Source organism: Hyposmocoma kahamanoa, unplaced genomic scaffold (genome assembly GCF_003589595.1).
Source record: "Hyposmocoma kahamanoa isolate Upper Pololo Valley unplaced genomic scaffold, ASM358959v1 78, whole genome shotgun sequence".
NCBI lineage: Eukaryota > Metazoa > Arthropoda > Insecta > Lepidoptera > Cosmopterigidae > Hyposmocoma > Hyposmocoma kahamanoa.
Window position 1 is genome coordinate 19,669,661 of NW_020653945.1, and position 18,412 is coordinate 19,688,072.

Consider the following 18,412-nt stretch of genomic DNA (forward strand, 5'->3'; position numbering starts at 1 on the left):
TCTGGTGACCGTCAGGATGGCTGGTCGCCTGTCGCATCTGGCACTGAGTGTATATTCAAGAATTGCTACCTTTTCTAAATAATTGCTACCTTTGATAGGTATATTCTGAGAAATAAAAAAAAAATTGACCAGCCATTCTAACGTCAGGATGGCTAGTCGCCACTTTGTTCGGCATGAAGGGACCAATAATTGCTATCTTCACGAATTAAAGGTATACGCTTTTTATCTACATTACTTAAAAAAATATAATCGATTGAAAATTTTACGAAGAAGTGCCTGATTAAATAAAAAAAAGCAAAGTTTTTAGTGCTTTATTGCCATAAGACAAAGGGCAGGCGTTATATATCAAAGGTAGCAATTATATAAAAAAGGCAGCAATTCTCGAATATACACTCAGTGCCAGATGCGACAGGCGTCCAGCCATCTTGACGGTCATTAGTTTCTCAAGACAAAAGTCTTCGACCTGTGTGTGTCGCCAGTGACGACTTACGCACTGAGACGTGGTCGCTCATTATGGGCCTCAGGTCACTCAAAGGGCAATAGAAAGGGCTATGCTCGGAGCTTCGTTGCAAGATCGAATCAGTAATGAGTATATCCGCAAGGGAACCAGAGTTACCGACATAGCCCAAAGAGTTAAGCCTCAACTTAAGTGGCAGTGGGCACATTACTCGCAGAATAGACGGCCGATGGTGCCGAAGAATTCTCGAGAAGATAAAGTCTTTTTAGAAGATAACCGGACCTTTTAACAATTAAAATTTTATTATTTTTTATAGAAGCTTCCTAAAATAGTTAAAAAAAGGATGTTTGGGTAGTAAACAAGTAAATTATATACTGCTAGAACCATGAAAAACGTAAAGTAGTCAGCCAACCTGACGTCAGTATCTCTGGCCATTTTATTTCTTTAATATTTCCGCCAGCGCAAAGGTAAAAAATATGTCAATAAAGGTACTAAATAGTAGAAAATAGGTTACTACCTATTTAATAATGAGCACAGTTTGGTTTGTATATCTCGGTTGGTCCAACCATCCTGACCGACACATTTTTAGTCTCGTCCTGCAGGATCGAACGAATTTTCCTTAGTGTTTTGATCTTTGTTATTATTAAAACTTAATATTAATTCTTTATTTAATTCAGCCATTAAATAAAAGATTGTTTCTCTCGTTTTTTATTTATTTTTTACAATCAACAATAAGTGCTAAATACGTTTTGTGCAGCAACAAAAACGAGTCACAATTTATATTAATATAACTTCTGTACAAATCATTTATTTACAATCGTTAACTCAAAAACGTTTAATTGAAAGGGATATAAGGAATAACCTAGTCTGTTTTATCGAAATTAGTCGTGAATAGAAGCTGTCACAGCCAAGGATTTATTACTGCCAAAGATGTACTTACTAGATATTATGAATTTATTACAATAAGGAAAATGTTGATTGAAATGTGTTTTTAAACTATGAAAATCTCAAGGAAGGAAGAAGTTGATACTAGAAAAGAGAAATGCGACTTTCAAACAAGGTTAACTGACAGAACAATGTTGTTTCTTGTTTTGAAAATTTTGATCGATTTATAATAATACAGTTAATATGTCGTGTATTGTATTGTCTTGTATGGGCCATTAATTATAGCACACATTCTGTTGCATTGTTTAACAGTTCATAAAGGTACGTCTTATATTGTTTAACAGTTCATACAGGTACCTTGGTATATTTAACTAAAGCAGTGTTTGTTGCTTCAGATAATGCATAAGAAATAGAAATCAAGTAAGCTGACTCTGAATTTACACAAGCTTTTTCACAAATGTAGTGCTGCTAAGCTAAGTAAGTAGTATGAAATACCACAACCTTTTTGAAGTGTTTAAAATTACGTTTAGAAACTGATTTTGGACAAAAATAAGTTTAAAAACTCCACGGAATGCTGCGCTATTAAATTAAGTAAATAAAAAATACTGTTCAGTTTCTATTCAACTCGTTCAAAATGCGCAAGATGTAGAGGAACAAGTTGAGGATGTCCATGTAGAGATTGATGGTAGCTAGAATGTATTCTTCGGGTGAAAGTACGGTCATCATTTGTTGAGTGTCGAAGATGAGGAATAGTCCGAAGAGGAACGCACCAACGAAGGAAAGGGCTATTTCGAACGCGGAGCTTTGGATGAAGATCTGCATAAAGCCGCCGATGATAAGAACTGTAAGTCCGGCTATCAAACTGGAAGTAGAAATAGTTACATTAGGCATGGTTCACGTTTAATTAGGTTCATTGGAAATCGAGCACATTTCTTTGTGCTGGTATTATATTTTTGGAAGTATTGCTATAATAAAATAAAACGAAAACTTGACACGAGTGAAAATTTAGGCTTGCTTTTAAATGATTTCAAAAAAGTAGGAGCTTCACAATTTGGCTTTTTTTTTTCGTATATATGTATGCGATAACTCGGCATTTGTGAATCGATTTTGATGATTATTTTCTTGTTGGGAAGAGGGTACCACAGCAGTGATCCCATTTAAATTTGAGGATAATATTCCACCTCTAAAGCTGGCAAGCTAGGGGTATTCATCCCCTAGCTTGTCAGCAGCTTTTGAGGTCGGTTTTTTTAGTACTCTGTACTGAGATTATGATCATTCTTTTTTTGTTGGCAAAAGAGTACCTCAGCATTGGTCCCATTTAAATTTGAAGTAAATATTCCACCTATAAGGGTGGCTTCTCGTACTTTCCGGTAACCGATTTCAATGAAACTTAACAAATAGATGCATTGACTTACAATTATATGGACGTCGGGTCCGCGCTAAAAAGTGTCCGAACTTATAGGGCGTTAAAACCGTATACAGAGCGTCATTCACGCTTTAGTCTTCGTTTGTTCGACTGACAGCGAAGCAAGCAAAATTAGACAGTACTGCGATGACATTACAATTTAAATTCAACGTTTTAGCTTTTTCATATTCCTTTACACGTCACTACGTTTAAATAGGTTGACTTGGGACATTTTTTCGTGGTTTTTGTATTAGACCCGTCGTCCATTTATTTGTAAGTCAATGAATAGATGTAATTCCATGAACTTTTGAGATCGATTTTTTTAAAGTTATTTGTAGAATTTTTAGAAAAATTAAGTGTTCTTTTCGACAATTTTAAGTATACAGTTGTGTCAAAGACATCAAAACATTCAACGGTTACCAGTTTTTTTCGTGCTGTCATCATAAGAATCAAATGTATGAAAATGGCATTTGTTTTTCTCATAACTTTTTCTTAGTCGTTTTTGATGTTGCACGGTAAGGCTGAGGTACCTTTTGGGTGTTATTAACGGTCTGTGACAAATCCGAACCCGGGACCTCTGCGTGGCAGACAAGCATAGTAAGTAACCTTTCAGCTACTGAGGCATTAAATAAGGTAAAAATTTGCATTTTGAAATAATTTTATACCTTTTGAGCGATATCGATATTGTTCGGAGTCATTTTTAAAGTTATGAATTGATAATAATACGAAAAAAAAACTAGTGACCAGTAGATTACCCAATGTATTAATGTCTTAGACAGAACGGTATAATACTTGAAAACTGTTAAAAATAACATTTCGTTTTTAGAAAATGCTATGAAAGGCAAGCTTTTTTTTTGATTCACAGTGCGTTGAAGACGTAGTTTCTCTCTCAACATTAACTGCGAGCGCAGTACGCTCTACACTTCACTACATAATAAGCAGTAGGCAAACATTGTAATTGGCAGCTGAATAATTGTTTACTTTTACTATCTACTGTCTTAGTTGTGACTGTACTGTAAAGCGTATCAACTAAAATCTGCTTATAAACTTTTACGTTGTTTGGCAGAACCATATCTCTATTTGTATTTTTTTTTTATTGGTTTTACGGCATCAGAATTAATCCATAAAGCTCAATTCTCGACAGTCTTTTCGTATGTCGTGTCATTGTACAAAACTTGTATATTTATAGTAGTTGTGATCAATGATCATATTAATTTATCTGTTAATTGATATTGCTCAAGAGCCACTTTTTATGTAGTTTAAGTTTCTTCAATTAGTTTGCAGAACATTTTCAGTTCTAGATAGGTAGTTACATTATAAAAATTTTGGTACAAATCACTAACAATTGTGTCATAGCTGTTGCTAGTCTATTGTCAGTCTTCTGGTAGCTGTAGCGGTATCTGTCTGAGTGAAGAAACATTAATAACTTCTTGGCACATAGAGAAATCCGTAAGATCTGCTAGCTCGATCCGATCAGTTGGCAAAGCAGTAGCCACGTTATGGCAACAGTCGCTGGTTCATGCTGTCAGATCGAAGGAATTATTCTTTGTGCTTGTTCGATCTTTGTGTCAATAATAAATAACTGTTGCGATTTGACTTCGAATAATCTACTTTTTTTTTATTATTAGAACACTATCATTCTCACCCATATCCAATGAAAGAGAAGTCCCGTTTAGTGTTGAGTGTGTAAATGGTGAGACCAGTGACAGTGGCAAATGTGAGCCCAAGTGCTTGTAGCACTACTGAAGTGTTGTAGTATGACACAACCACACCAATGGTGAAGGCTTGGACAGCAGTCTGAAAAGTAAAATAGATAATAGCTTAAAATAACTTTTCAACTGATGCTATTGTCAACTTTTATATTTTTAGCTGATTAAAATGACAAAATTCTTTTATGTTAGTTACAATCTGTTGGATGTATAATTTCCAATTAATGATTTGCCGTTATTGCCTGTTTTGGCACTTTATTAGTAATCACGACTAAATTCAAGACGTTGCTGTCTATTGGATTAGCCTTAAGTAGCCTTTACGACATTCTTGGGTAGTGTTAACTTGAAAAAAGAAAAGCCAAATGTTTTTTTCACATTTTTGCTAAAACAAAAACATGAAAAAAAGGACACATCACACTTGTTTTTTTCTAAAATTAAATTTCAAATTTAATTATCACTTAACACTCGATAACGATGAAAAGTTCGTAGCACGTACCCAATATAATCAAATTATAAACTAAACAATGATTGGGTAATTTCCCATCCATAGGTATAAAAGTCAGTGATTCAGTCAGTGTTGCCCATTTATTTTGAACAATTTTTGTACGAAGAATAGTATTAATTAACAAAAGAAATAGTGTAGTGCTAAATTAAATCTAAAAAAACGTAATATATTCGTCATATATTTACTTGCAGAAAAAAAAATACTAAAAAAACGTATACCACAGTATTCTTGGGAAAACATTCATGGCACACACTTGTCACATCAATATGAACAAATGTACACACGTCAGCACATCAAGCTACACATTGATGTTTCTTGTTCCATTGCACTAGAGGCGATTTTCGAACAAAAATGTGTAGTTTGATGTGCCGTTGTCCGTACTTATCTAAAACTTACTTGCCGTAATAGGTCTGAGTGTATCGCAATCGGTTCGATATGAATATGAAATAAGTGTGGCAAATCACGCTTTAGTTTTTAACATACCATATGGTGCACCACCACACATAAATCCAACCTGTATGACAATTGCAGACAACTACAATGATGAAATTTCTACCTACTACTACTCAAGGAAAGGTAAAGGAAAATGGAATGTATATACTGTTTACTTACAAAGGCCGCCAAAAGGAAAAGATTGGCGGGGTGGTCTCGTCGTTTAGCGATCAGTGCGAATAGTGTCACCATGCTTAAGATGAATGCTATGAACACGGTCCAGTCACTGGAAATACAAAAATTAAGATAAGTTTGATTCATTAAAACTAAGAGTATTTGCTTCTATTATTACATTTGGTAGCTGTATCCGAGGTTGTTATTGTGCACATTAAGAAGCACCATGACATGTGAATTAAATTCTTTATTTATGTTTCAAATACTTACTTTCGATGTATAAAACCCTGTACTGGCTCAACGAGAAGGAACACAGAGGCAATAGCAACAGTGGTCAACAGCTGTATGGATAACAGTCCATAGACTTTCCGGATGAAGGCCAGTCGGATCTCTTTATCAGCATTTACCACATTGTTTCTGTATGCAAAGTCATCCTGGAAAAATGTAAAATAATGTATATTGCTTGAATGGTTACCACATGTTTGATAAAAAATATAAATTGAAGAAGGCTTACAAAACTTCACAAGGTTGTGTGAAATCTCCAACCCATATTTAGCCAGTTTTGGACATATTAGTTGGGTTGATGATGACTGCTCCTCTAGTGATAGCTTACAGTCAACATAATCAAAATAGCATTGCATAGTTGTATTGTACTGTTGTATTTGTATGTAATGTGTGTAATGTTGTATTGGTGTTACGGAATGTATTAAGGTATATTTAAAGTATATTTTTCTTTCTTGGTCATGTACAAGAGCCTTTATATGTATATAAATACGTCATTTGCTTATTGCAACTATCAACAATTTATTTCAGAAAATGATAAGTTTTCCCATGCATTTACTGTACTCGTATTGCCTATTTTGCATGTAGTGAATTTTGTTCTTATGATTTCAAATAATCGACTCATCCAAAGAACAAAGTCCGACGTGATTATACAGCGAAAAGAGAATAAGTATGTTAAGAGAATAATTTCATTATTCAAACTAAGGCCTATGTAAAGGTGTTTTGAGAATTTATATATCTTGTTTCGTTTCGGAAATTATAAAATCGAACAACAGTCGATCTGACATCCACAGCGACGAAGAACGAACGAAATGTACTATGTCCTGAGAACAAGTAGTCTTGCACATAGACCTTTGTTCTACGGATGAGTCGATATCTAAATTGTAATAACTCTATTTGGAACATTGTCATGACTAACTAATGACAGCCACTTAACCAACTCACTTGACTGTTAGCCTGGCAATTAGTGTGAAATCTCAAATTGAGTAAATTACACACTAAATGGATTTCAGAAATTGAAATCTTTCTCTATGAATGCCTTTAAGATGCCCATGACATTTCAGAAATAGACAATATGAGTTTATCATTCCACAATGCATTGCACTATTGTAGCAATAAGAATTGAATGGTTTATTATTTTTGAATTTTGATGTGTATAGAGTATGCTAACATATGCTATGATAATAAATAATAAATAAATAATAAATAACGCACACACTCAACATAGCCTCGCACTAGAAAACCCTGTGTCGCGGGTGCCATGGACACACACATAGACAACCACAAATTACACCCAAACTCACGAGAGAAATAATTGTAGGCCATACAACTATTTCTCTCGGCCCGGGCATCGAACCTGGGACCTCTGCGTGGCAGTCCGGCATGGTAACCATTCGGCCACTGAGGCAGTTTTGTTATGATGCAAATCTAGTATATATACCTATAGGCACAATGACATATTCTCATGTGTGTGGTGATGGTAGTAATAAATTATACATAAATAATCAATAAATTATGCAAAAAAAAATTAGGACAATGTTTCCACTGGACACTAGTATTGGCAAATTACTGTAGCTTGTTTTATCAATGAGACATGAGAATTATTTTCTCATCTCATAAAAAGTAATCTTGTTGGGTTCTGTTCCTCATTTCAGGGATTTTTGCAAAAAATTTAAATATATTAAAAATGACATGTCAGACAACTGCACCAATTTTTTTATTAGGAAATGAACCTGTACTTGGAAATTACTTGTAACTTCAACAATGGAAGTCTTATGTAATCTGGGGCATTATCCAGAACACCCAGACCAGATGAATTTAAAAAAGTTTTTTTATTCAAATTGATCTTTTTCAGAATGGAATTCTCACTCAGCACCCACAGTGTAAACGCTGGGCTACAAAGGTCTTCAAGTATCCAATTACAATTGTTAACTGTGCATATAGACATATAGTCATATAGGAATGCATTTATAATGCTGTATAAACATGTTGATAATGTTCATTCAGCAGGGCCATCCAATTTAAAAATGAATTCCTGTTGGGGTAATGCGAAACGAGTTTCAGAGATCCATTATTCTGTTCCTTATACTACTTATTCTAGTTTAATACCTGCTAATTTGTGTGGTAGTTTGGCACGTTGTTTATATATTATTGTTATTATATTAAAAAGTAAATAATGATTTTATCAAAGCAAAAGGACGATTTAACAGAAATTTGCTAATCTGAAATATAAAATGTCATTGTATACTTTATGCAAATATGTCATGTGAGCACATAAATATCTAATAAGCACAAATTGTCTGTTCTTTAATATTTGTAAAACGTTATCTACAAGTGAAATGGTAATGTGACATCACAACTTAGGTATCTAATTGCAATATGGTTCCTACAATCTGATAAACAGTACAATTATATATACACTCTAGCCTTTTATATTGTAACGAAACTATCCAGAAATCTTAATCTACTACGGCGAGCATGGACGGTAAAACAAAACCATGAAAAGTATTGCACATTAGCTCAAGGTCGAACCATAACAGTTTATGGAATTCAGTACTTTCGATTCATATGATAATTTAGAAGAAATAAAATCGACTTAAAGTCTATTCTTACCTCTATAGATTCCTTTCCACCGAGTTCGCAGTCTTCCTGAGCGTACATTAATGGTATAGCAGCCATTTTTTTGGGTTTCTTAGCACGATTTTGAGCTTCTTTCACTGCACAATTTATGGAAGTAAACAAATTTAATCTACTTTTCCTGTGCAATCGCTACGTTTCTCACAAATGACGTTTAAAATGACAGCTGACAAATCAAAGTTGCAACATCAAAAAATAGTCGTGTTTTGTTTATGAAATAGAGATAACCATTTAAGAGAATGGTAACGGTTTTTTTAAAACAGGCGCGCAATTTATTGTCGTCGATTATAATCAACTTGAAAAATATCATAGGCCGAGTCTATATAGATAATTTGTTTGGGGGAACATAATTAGTTTGTTCAATCATTTTAAGTATTCTTAAATAACAACAATAATAATTAATTTACTACAATACAAGATCGTTGGCTGTAATCAAATAATAACAAGGTCTATAATTTGCAAATAATTAAAAATGTAGCGCATTCTATGTTGAGCTGCATTTTTTTTCAAAGTGAAGTACAGTAAAGTAAGATAACAATTAAATAAGCGGCAGGCGCTAGCTAAATTTTTAGCAGCAGTAGAGCTCCTTGTGAAAGAGTTCGTTCAGGGAAGTACTACTCCTTAATGTGAGCATTACTGCGTTTCTGTTTTGAAAGTTATGGGTCCTGGTGAAATTAAAGGCACTAGACTATAGATCAAAAAGTACAGAAAAAATATGTTTTTGGGTACCGCAGACGAAAAAATTTGATTACTGACAAGTCACGTACGGACAACGCCACATCAGATTACATTTTTGTTCGAAAATCGCCTCCAGTGCAACGGAACAAGATACGTCAATGTGCAGCTTGATGAGCTGGCGTGTGTACAAGAAACACTCTGCAATCAGGTATATAATAAGAGTATATAATTTAACTGTGTTGTTAACCATTTATTCGACACGAATTTCTTCGCGCTCACCCGCGCCGAGCGGAGTCCGCTTTGCCGCCGCGCAGCGACCGCGTGCGTCTAACTGTCATGGCAAAATACGCTCTATTTATTTAGCTTTTGTGTCATCTCAGTATTTCAGTATTTATTTAATAAGCGAAAACGCAATAATATTATATTACATGTGCCCTGTAAGGGCGTAGCTAAGACTTAAAAATAATAATACTTAGACAAGAAAATTAATAAATAATAATAAATTAAAGAACAAAAATCTTAAATTGTTTAAAATAATAAAATATCTCAATAAAGTAACACAGTATCAATAAAATAATGAATCTGTGTAATTATTATAATAATTGTAAGTCTTAATATAGAGAGATCAGAGTTCTTTGTCTATAATAAAATCTTGTATTACGTAATAACACTTTTATATGAGGAGGTTATTTAATTTGTTATAAAACAGTTCGTCTTTCTGAAGTAATATATTGCATGGTATCTACGTTATATATTGCTATATACAAGGTTTTTTTTTGAAAATTGCCAGTTTAGGCGATGGAGGTACCAGCTTATGTTGTCTTCGTTCACTTCCATCACGTACAAAGAGGTTTATATTTTTTGTAACAAATAACAAACAATAATAATAACGCATACATACTCATAGCCCCGCACTAGAGATACCCTGTATCGTGGATGCCATGGACACACATAGACAATCACAAATTACACCCAAACTCACGAGAGAGAAATAAATGTAGACTATACATTGACTTATACAAATATTTCTCCCAGTCCAGGGTAACCGTTCGGCCACTGAGGCTGTTAATGTCGCTATTTCGAATGTATACAAAAATGGAAGGGTAAATATGTGTTGCTTTAAGCCGTCTCCATGGCATAAGTCTAGGATTATCCGGAGGCACTTTTTCTGTAGTACAAATATTTTTTGCGCCTCATGAGCGTGTCTCCACTGGATGACACCGTAGCGGAGTGGGGCGGGTTTCTATGAGTTTAATCTTTCTGCTGCCTTAATTTATTGTCTAACGTTCTATGAAGAAAAATGCTAGGGCGTTGCCTGAGAACCCCACATACCCTCACAATGTAGGCTATCGGACATCGATTTCAGTTTGCGAAACAAGGCGTGGTGTTTCGGAAAAAGCAAATTTGCTCTTACCGTTTTATCGACAGACGGTCGCTGTTCAACTGGTCATTAAATGTCATAAGAAGTACTTCTAAAGTTTTATAAATTCAAAAGAAATAAAATGACACAAATTTTACTCTTTTCATCATCTTTTCATATGCGATAAATTCGTGTCGTTTTATTTGTGTAGTGTTGCTAGATGATTACATTTCTTACATTTTCCGTAACTTTTTTTTGTCATATTAAGTGACGGGACGAACAAGTCGAGCGCTTTATGGTAAGCTACACGCCTGGAACACAGATATATAAGTAGGTATACTGCCGTTCTTATCGTAACTAACGTAATCGACATTTTTAGCGAAAATGAGTTATTAACATATCTGGGATTAGCCGAACGAGAATTATAACCCAGTCTAATCGGTTTTTTAATATCTTATTTAGTTTAAGTTTTATTGTTAAGCAAAATCAGCGACATTGACATTTTTTTAGGTGATAATAAAACTTAAGGTGCCAATATCTCGCCAGTTACCGAAATGCAAATGCGTCAGTTAGAGCCTATTCACATGACGAGCGTTCAACGGGCGTTTCGCTAACGGGCGCTTACAAATTAGTGAATTATGTACGTAAATCGCTGTAGATGTTTACATACGAGCGGCCATCACGCGCTTAACGCCGCGCTGCCGGGCACGTCTTGTCAACGCGCGTTGAAGCGCACTTTGAGATCATAGGTTTGCCGCACTGCCGTTCACAAGAGCGCGCGTTTTCGACGCCATGAGACGTGTTTTGTAATTGAAATTGATTTTTTTCTAGAAATGGGCACAGAAGACTTTAATACTGATTTATTCATATACAAAGTTGAGTCCTCCAATATGGAATATGATAAGTAAGGATTATTCGAATAAGATTTTAAGGAGAAAGGCTTGGGAAGAACTTGTTCTCATATTCTGAGACGGAGATGACAATGACGAGAAGAAGAAAGCATTGGGTAAGTATATATGCCGAACTTGCACTGAAACAGTGTACATTATTCAAAAACCTAAAGCGCGTTGAACGCGCGTTTAACCTGCGTTTAACGTGCATGTGAACATGATCTAATTGATAAGTAAAATCAGCGCAATTGACATCTTTTTAGGTGACAATAAAAACGTAGGTGCCATTATCTCGACAATTACCTAAATGCGTTAGTTTCTACAATCTATTGTATCAATAATGATCTCTATACATACTTAATAATATGGCCAAGTAGTACGACTATACCGACGTACATTCGTAATTATGTTAATTTTCAAATGCATAATATTTCCATACGTTAAAATTTGAAACAGTGTGGATTCCTATAGAATTTTACAGCGGCATAAATTCATTCCTTTCACCGAGCGCCAGCACCAATGCCCAGGTGGAGTATCGATTCAAGCGCGCATCATTTTTACTGCTCGTAAAACTTGAGTGTGATCGCGGAGAGGCCGAGCGTAATTACTCTACCGTTACTGCTATATTACTGCGTTGTTATTGCGTTGTTACTGCGCTGCATTAGTGCGCATGGAGCCTCGGCTACTTAATACAATGAACATTCGAGAACGTATGCGTACAATCCTCTTATATGTCGTTAGCCATCGAGGTATCCTAGGTACCATAGACCTTGGAAACCCATATTAGAAAAATAATAACTGGATGCAACACTACTTGGACCTAGAATAATGTGATTGTTGGATACTCATCGCATCATTTTGCGACCAATTTTAAAGATAATAATATTATTATTGCCTTGCGACCATTGACTTACAATTATATGGACGTCGGGTCCGCGCTAAAAAGTGTTCGAACTTATAGGGCGTTAAAATCGTATATAGAGTCACTACGTTTAAATAGGTTGACTTGGGACATTTTTTTCGTGGTTTGTGTGTTAGACCCGTCGTCCATTTATTTGTAAGTCAATGCTTGCGACCGAGATTTGATACAACAAAATTAGTGACGGAACGGAAGTGTTTTAACGGAAACAGATGTCAAAAGTAAATATTATGAAGATGTCAAATAAAAAGTTCCAAATAGGGCTTGTTTTTGGTTTCATAATTGCACTTAACAACATAAAACTGGCAAAAAATGCGCGCACCACCGCCATGCAATTCGCGCGCGCTCCAAATCCGTCACGAACGTTACTGATTAAAGGTTCGTTATGGAAGTTGCGGAAGCAGAAACCGTAGCAGATGTGAAAAAAAAAAAGATGTGAAAATCGTGTGGAACTTCCGCAGTTGCGAAGCAGAAGCAGAGGTCTATTGCATCACTAACCAAAATGATACAACTGTCTCTCTGTTTATTTAATGTTCTTACTATGCTGTTTGCTATTCTCCAAGCAATATTACCGCACCCTTGGTTGTAATAAGGTCACATCTGCAAAATGACAACTTTTCAGGAGAGAGGTTTAAAAATTTTACGAACGAAACTAGTCGATAACTTTTTATGCTTAAATAGGAGTTATGAAATTTCACACATACATAATTTGTTTCATGGAGTTCATATTATTTTTATGGCTTTCATTTAATAAATTTGACGTATGGTTACATGTGGGTTTGTTATACCAGGTCGTAGAGGGAGAATAAAAAAAAGAATAGAGAAGCTTCTCGTGTATACTGAAAAAGGATACCAACAGAGTACCCATAAATTCCGGGTTGTCTACTTTTAAAATTTTAACTCGTTAAAGAAATTGAAATGAAAATGAAGCCATGGTAGCCTAATGGTTTGACCTACTGCCTCTCAAGCAGAGGGTCGTGGGTTCGAATCGAGACTCGCACCTCTGAGTTTCTCGGAATTCGTGCGAAATTTAATTTGAAATTTATCATGAGCTTTTCGGTGAAGGAAAACATCGTGATGAAACGTTGAAGAAGGTTCAAAGTCCTCGAAAAACGTGTGCAGTCCCCAACCCTCATTGGGCCAGTGTGGTGGACTGTCGCCTAACGACTCGCCTGAGAGGAGACCCGTGCCCAGCAGTGGTACGTATAAATGGGTCCACGATAATGATGAAATCTGCCGAGTCTAAGGAGGGAGAATCCGCCAGACCACATTTAGCTTGGTTGAGCTTTAGTAACCAAATAAAACAATTATGACAAATCATTACTTTTTTATTGGCGTCTGTACAAATCTTCATATTCGTGTAATAGCCAGGGTTTGAATGGCGGCACCATTACATCCGGGTTTATAGCCTCATTGTTGGTCGAAAAACTATTGCAGCAATTTTTTGATAATTCTTTTGTTCCGTTTTGAATTATATGTTTTGTACTATAACTTGGTAAAGAATCAAAAATTTGATTTTAGTAAGTGGTAAACGGTTCAAAAATAAGACAAGTAGATAGATGTGTTTGCTACCGCGGTCGGGCGGGGAGTGACCGTGGTACGAAACAAAATGAGAAAGCGACGGAAGATGGAACAATTCAAGTTTTTAAATTTAAATATGAGTAGAAGAACTAAACGATACGTTACGAATGGAGAGAAGCGATACCTAAAGGTGGGATGACGATGTATGGAGGTCACACCGTCACACACTTAAAACCAACTGACAATCATTTATTTGAAATCAGTTAATCCACATATAAGGTAGCAAAATAACAAGCGTTGAAAAAAAAAATATTGAAAAAGTATTGAAAAGTAAAAAAATACAATATTTAAAATAACCCATAAATTGGGGAAAAGATAGTGGCAAAAGCACGGTATCCCTAAAATCATCTTAAGCCTGTCTAATTTAATTTATACGTTAATTATTTGATCTCTCTTTCTCGCGTATCAAAACCATTGCTGGTAGAAGCGAGATGGACATATTTGACAAAAGTAAGATATTCTCATTATTTTAGGAGGTTTATACGATGCAAACAAAAATCTTTCAATCAAGAAAAACACTTCAAATATCATCTAAAGTACATGAAATCGTATTATTTCAGGCTTGTAAGAGTATTTCACTAGTAATTCATACTAGAAAATTCATTGTTTGTAATGAAAAATTAAAACTTACGTGTGAAAGGTTATGTTGGGAATTTTTCGTTCCGTACGGCTTCTACAGCCTAAAATATAACAATGCACCATTGTTGTGAGCTGCAATAATTCTAAGTTACTACAAAGGAACGGTTAGTAACTTTGTAAAACACTTCTTAAAAGCACAAACACATAAAATCGATGCACATCAAATACTCGGAAGGATTTGCTGGACTCAACGAGCGTTGAGTCATACAACCAGAACCGCAAAGAAGAAAGGGACAAAAAATAATATTTTTTCTCGCTTAGTCTTATATGTCTGTGCATGAATCTATCTCGCTTATACGGTTTTTATTATTTATAGAGCCCCTCTACCCAATTCTCCTTCTACGTACCAGGTATACGATATGTTATAGCAACACTATAAAAGTTAATAATATTGTAACCCTTTTTCCTTTCTATAATTCGAGGAGTTTTAATCACGGCAGAAAAAAAAATGAAAGTGCCATAAGCCTCGATTACTATCGGAACCGATGTCGCTAAAACGCACACAAACAAAGTGATAAACACTGAAATCTTAATAATGATCTTGGTCATAGTCAATGATTGGTCATAGTTTCTAATTTAAAAAGATGAAAGAAATTCTGGATTGTTAATATAATTTAAACTTTACCCAGTCGCTATATCGATTTTTTGATTTTATACTGGAATTTTGTTCAACGTGCTACCATGTTGCGGTCAGTAGTTGAACTACGACGAACGATTAATATCTGAACGAATAGATAATTGGAAAATTGAAAATTTATTAAAGTAAAACTCACCTATGATTTGAAATACTACAACGGGTAATATTTTTGATGCAGCTATCATTTTTGTACTCCAAAACAGCACAAGGCATTATTCTAAAATTTTAGAGAATTTGCGCAAAAGAATGACGCAATCATACCATACAATACGAAAATGGCAGACTGAGCTCAAGTAGGTCTTTCGAGACGTATAATAGCTAACATGCGTCAAACGCTAAGTAACCACTTCTACTGTATTTATTGTTCTGTGGTTTTAATAATGTCGTCACAGCTATATCTGTTTTCTAGGTCAAACATGGAGGGCTTATATGTCACCCTGTGTCCTCTCAGTTTCTACTATATCTATGGTTTTTAAATGCACTTTCTAAACTTTTGCAGATGAAATATGAGTAAAACGAATTCTGAGTTTCATCGTCGTAATCTTAGATATTATTATTCACACAAAAGATCGACTAAAGAAAAAATCCTTCGACCGTACTGACCTCGAATAAGCGAATGTAGTGAATGTGGTTAGTTGAGAATTTGGTAAACTATTCACAAAAGATTGTTGCCTCAACGTAGCTATCGCTCTGCCAACTTAGTCACGGATCGAGCGGGCGCGCGGGTTTTGGCGTCTGCCCTTTCACAGTTCCGAAGCGGCTACGAGCGGGTAGATCCACACGTCGAAATCGCAAGCAGACACTAGACGCTAGACCAATCGCTGTGACAGGTACGGGTGAATCGAGCCATTAGATCTACCCGCGAACCCGCGCCCGCCTCGAGCAGGCGGCGGCGCGCGCGGCCACTGTGTACTGTTCTGCTATTTGATGGCACGTCGGTAGTTTATTAATATTATACATATTTAATTTGAACACTAAATTGCTGTTTAAACGAGATAAAATTGAGATATGCATAGTAATTTCCATGGCAGTTTTAGTAAAGCAACATCGCTTGTTAGTAATTAAATCCATCCTCTAAGAATTAAATGAATGAAAGCCATCAATGTCATTCCACTGACATTCTATAGGGACTCAATTGCCATTACAAATAAACTTTAGTTTAATAACAAACCTTTGTGCACAAATAAATAACGAAGACCAAGTGCGGGTAGTTACAAAAATTAGAAGATGTTGACACCCGCGTCTTCGTTCCCTTCGAGACCATGGACTTTCCAATGCGTCCGAAACGTCGAGGTAATTATAATATATTTTATACATGAGATGATTACGTCCCGAACTAAAAAGTTAACATAGTTTTTAAAAAGTCTACACGGTTATTTTAAGCATACCCAATAAGTGAATACCCAATTTGTTAAATCAAATTTATGGTGCACCATTGACTCGTAGAAGAAACTAAATTTGCTAAGCGATTTAATATTTTATAATTGTATATATATTAGTTGTTATGAACAAAATGTTTAATTAGTGACATGCTAATCGCTATCCATTATAAAATTTAATAATTGAGGATCGACTAGACGGGCGACCGGGTGGCCACCGCGCACCTTAAATTTGGTTTAACAAATTGGGTATTTTCTAATGCGGTGTAAGTTACAAAAGGCGCCATTTATTTTGATCGAGTGGATAAGTTTGTCATGTTGTATTTAGTTGCCTGTAGTAGCAGCAGAGCTCTTTACGAAAGAGTTCGTCCAGAGAAGTACTGCCACCTTACCTATTACTGCCGCCAAGTAGTGATGTGAGCATTACTGGGTTTCGGCTTTCGAGGGTAAGGGTTCTGGTGAAATTACAGGACCATGGGACTCGTCAACTTATGTCTCAGAGTGACAGGCTTAGTGGCAGTGCCACTCAGATCTTTGCAATTTAAAGCTCAGAGCAGCACTGCAACTGTTATGGGCCGGAGTGTCACTTACGATTAGGCGCACGACTTGTTCGTCCAGTCGCTTGGTATCATAAGGAAAATAATGTGAATACTAAATATGCCTAATGTAAAAATACACATTTTCTACTTTTAATTTTTCTCTTTTAAATTTGTATTTGCTGGCAACATTTCATTTTTGGATAGCTGGATATTCTTTGAGCAGCTGCCAACGTGCAGTCAACCGAAGCTTCAACGAAACAATTGTTAATTCTTTTTGTCTGTAATTTTTTTATTCCTCTTATGTAGCGTATATGTATGTTTTTAGTTTTTCTAACAATGAAAAATGATTTCAAGGACAATCTTTATTTTGCATTGTAAATGCGACAATCAGCAAATGTAGTAGAAAAATCCACTTGTCCCCTTCAGGGGGGACAGCTGGTAGGAAGTAGTGGAATAGGCCGTTTACTTTGGCTATGTAAATATTTATAAGATTTTTATTTACATACCTAATAGATCAATAAAGTTAATGAACGTTTGTTTAGAGCATACTGTCAGTGTTTCGACACGTGTGCACTATGGTCCAACTTTACGCTAAGATCTTATGAAGACTTTAATGTCCAGTAAATATAACGTTTGTAGGATCTTATTGAGGATTCCCCACATCTGCAGCGCGCCTGACCTGTTCGCAAATGCTACTAGGGACGACTGTACTGTGCGATTGTCATCAAGCGGAAAATGTCCACATAATTTAAGACTTTTGTTTGTGGTGAAAACAGAGTCTATATTGACAACATCTCAATAATAATTGTGTTATTGACTAACATTCCAATAGTCAAATCGATTAATGGCGTGGTTGTGTAAAAGTGTGTATGCTTTAGAATCGATTGTAACAGAAAAATCCAATCACTTATTTTGAATCCTGTTATTGCAAGTATAATAACTTAAGGCATTTTGTACTATTAACGAGCAGTAAATATTTGAACAATATACATACTAGAGTTATAGTACTCCATTTTTATGTTAGGTAGTGCGTAGGGTGAGAGAGCAGCAACGAAACCCTAAGTATGATAGCGGATACGGAACGGACGGATGCAACGGTCTTTCGGATGTTCATCGAGTCGCACGTTCTATGTGTGCGTCGATGAGCCGCCTGGAGGGCTGGGTGTTGACAGGACGAACAAGTCGTGCGCCTGATGCAGTGCCACTCAGAGCTTTAAAACGCAAAGATCTGAGGGGCGCTGCCACTGCGCCCGTGACCCTGAGATATAAATTGGCAAGTCCCGTGTGCCTGTAATTTCACCTGC

General features: G+C 35.7%; 1 protein-coding gene across 1 annotated transcript; it reads right to left on the reverse strand.

Moving 5' to 3' along the window:
- Window positions 1–1,274: 1,274 nt before the first annotated feature.
- Window positions 1,275–8,566, reverse strand: LOC113233170 (protein lifeguard 4-like). The gene is made up of 5 exons (XM_026468190.1): window positions 8,463–8,566; window positions 5,838–6,001; window positions 5,574–5,679; window positions 4,393–4,544; window positions 1,275–2,204 (listed from the first exon to the last, which is right to left on the reverse strand). Exons 1-5 carry the CDS (start codon window positions 8,526–8,528, stop codon window positions 1,952–1,954), a joined length of 741 nt encoding a protein of 246 aa, XP_026323975.1. The 5' UTR covers window positions 8,529–8,566; the 3' UTR covers window positions 1,275–1,951.
- Between the last annotated feature and the right edge of the window lie 9,846 nt (window positions 8,567–18,412).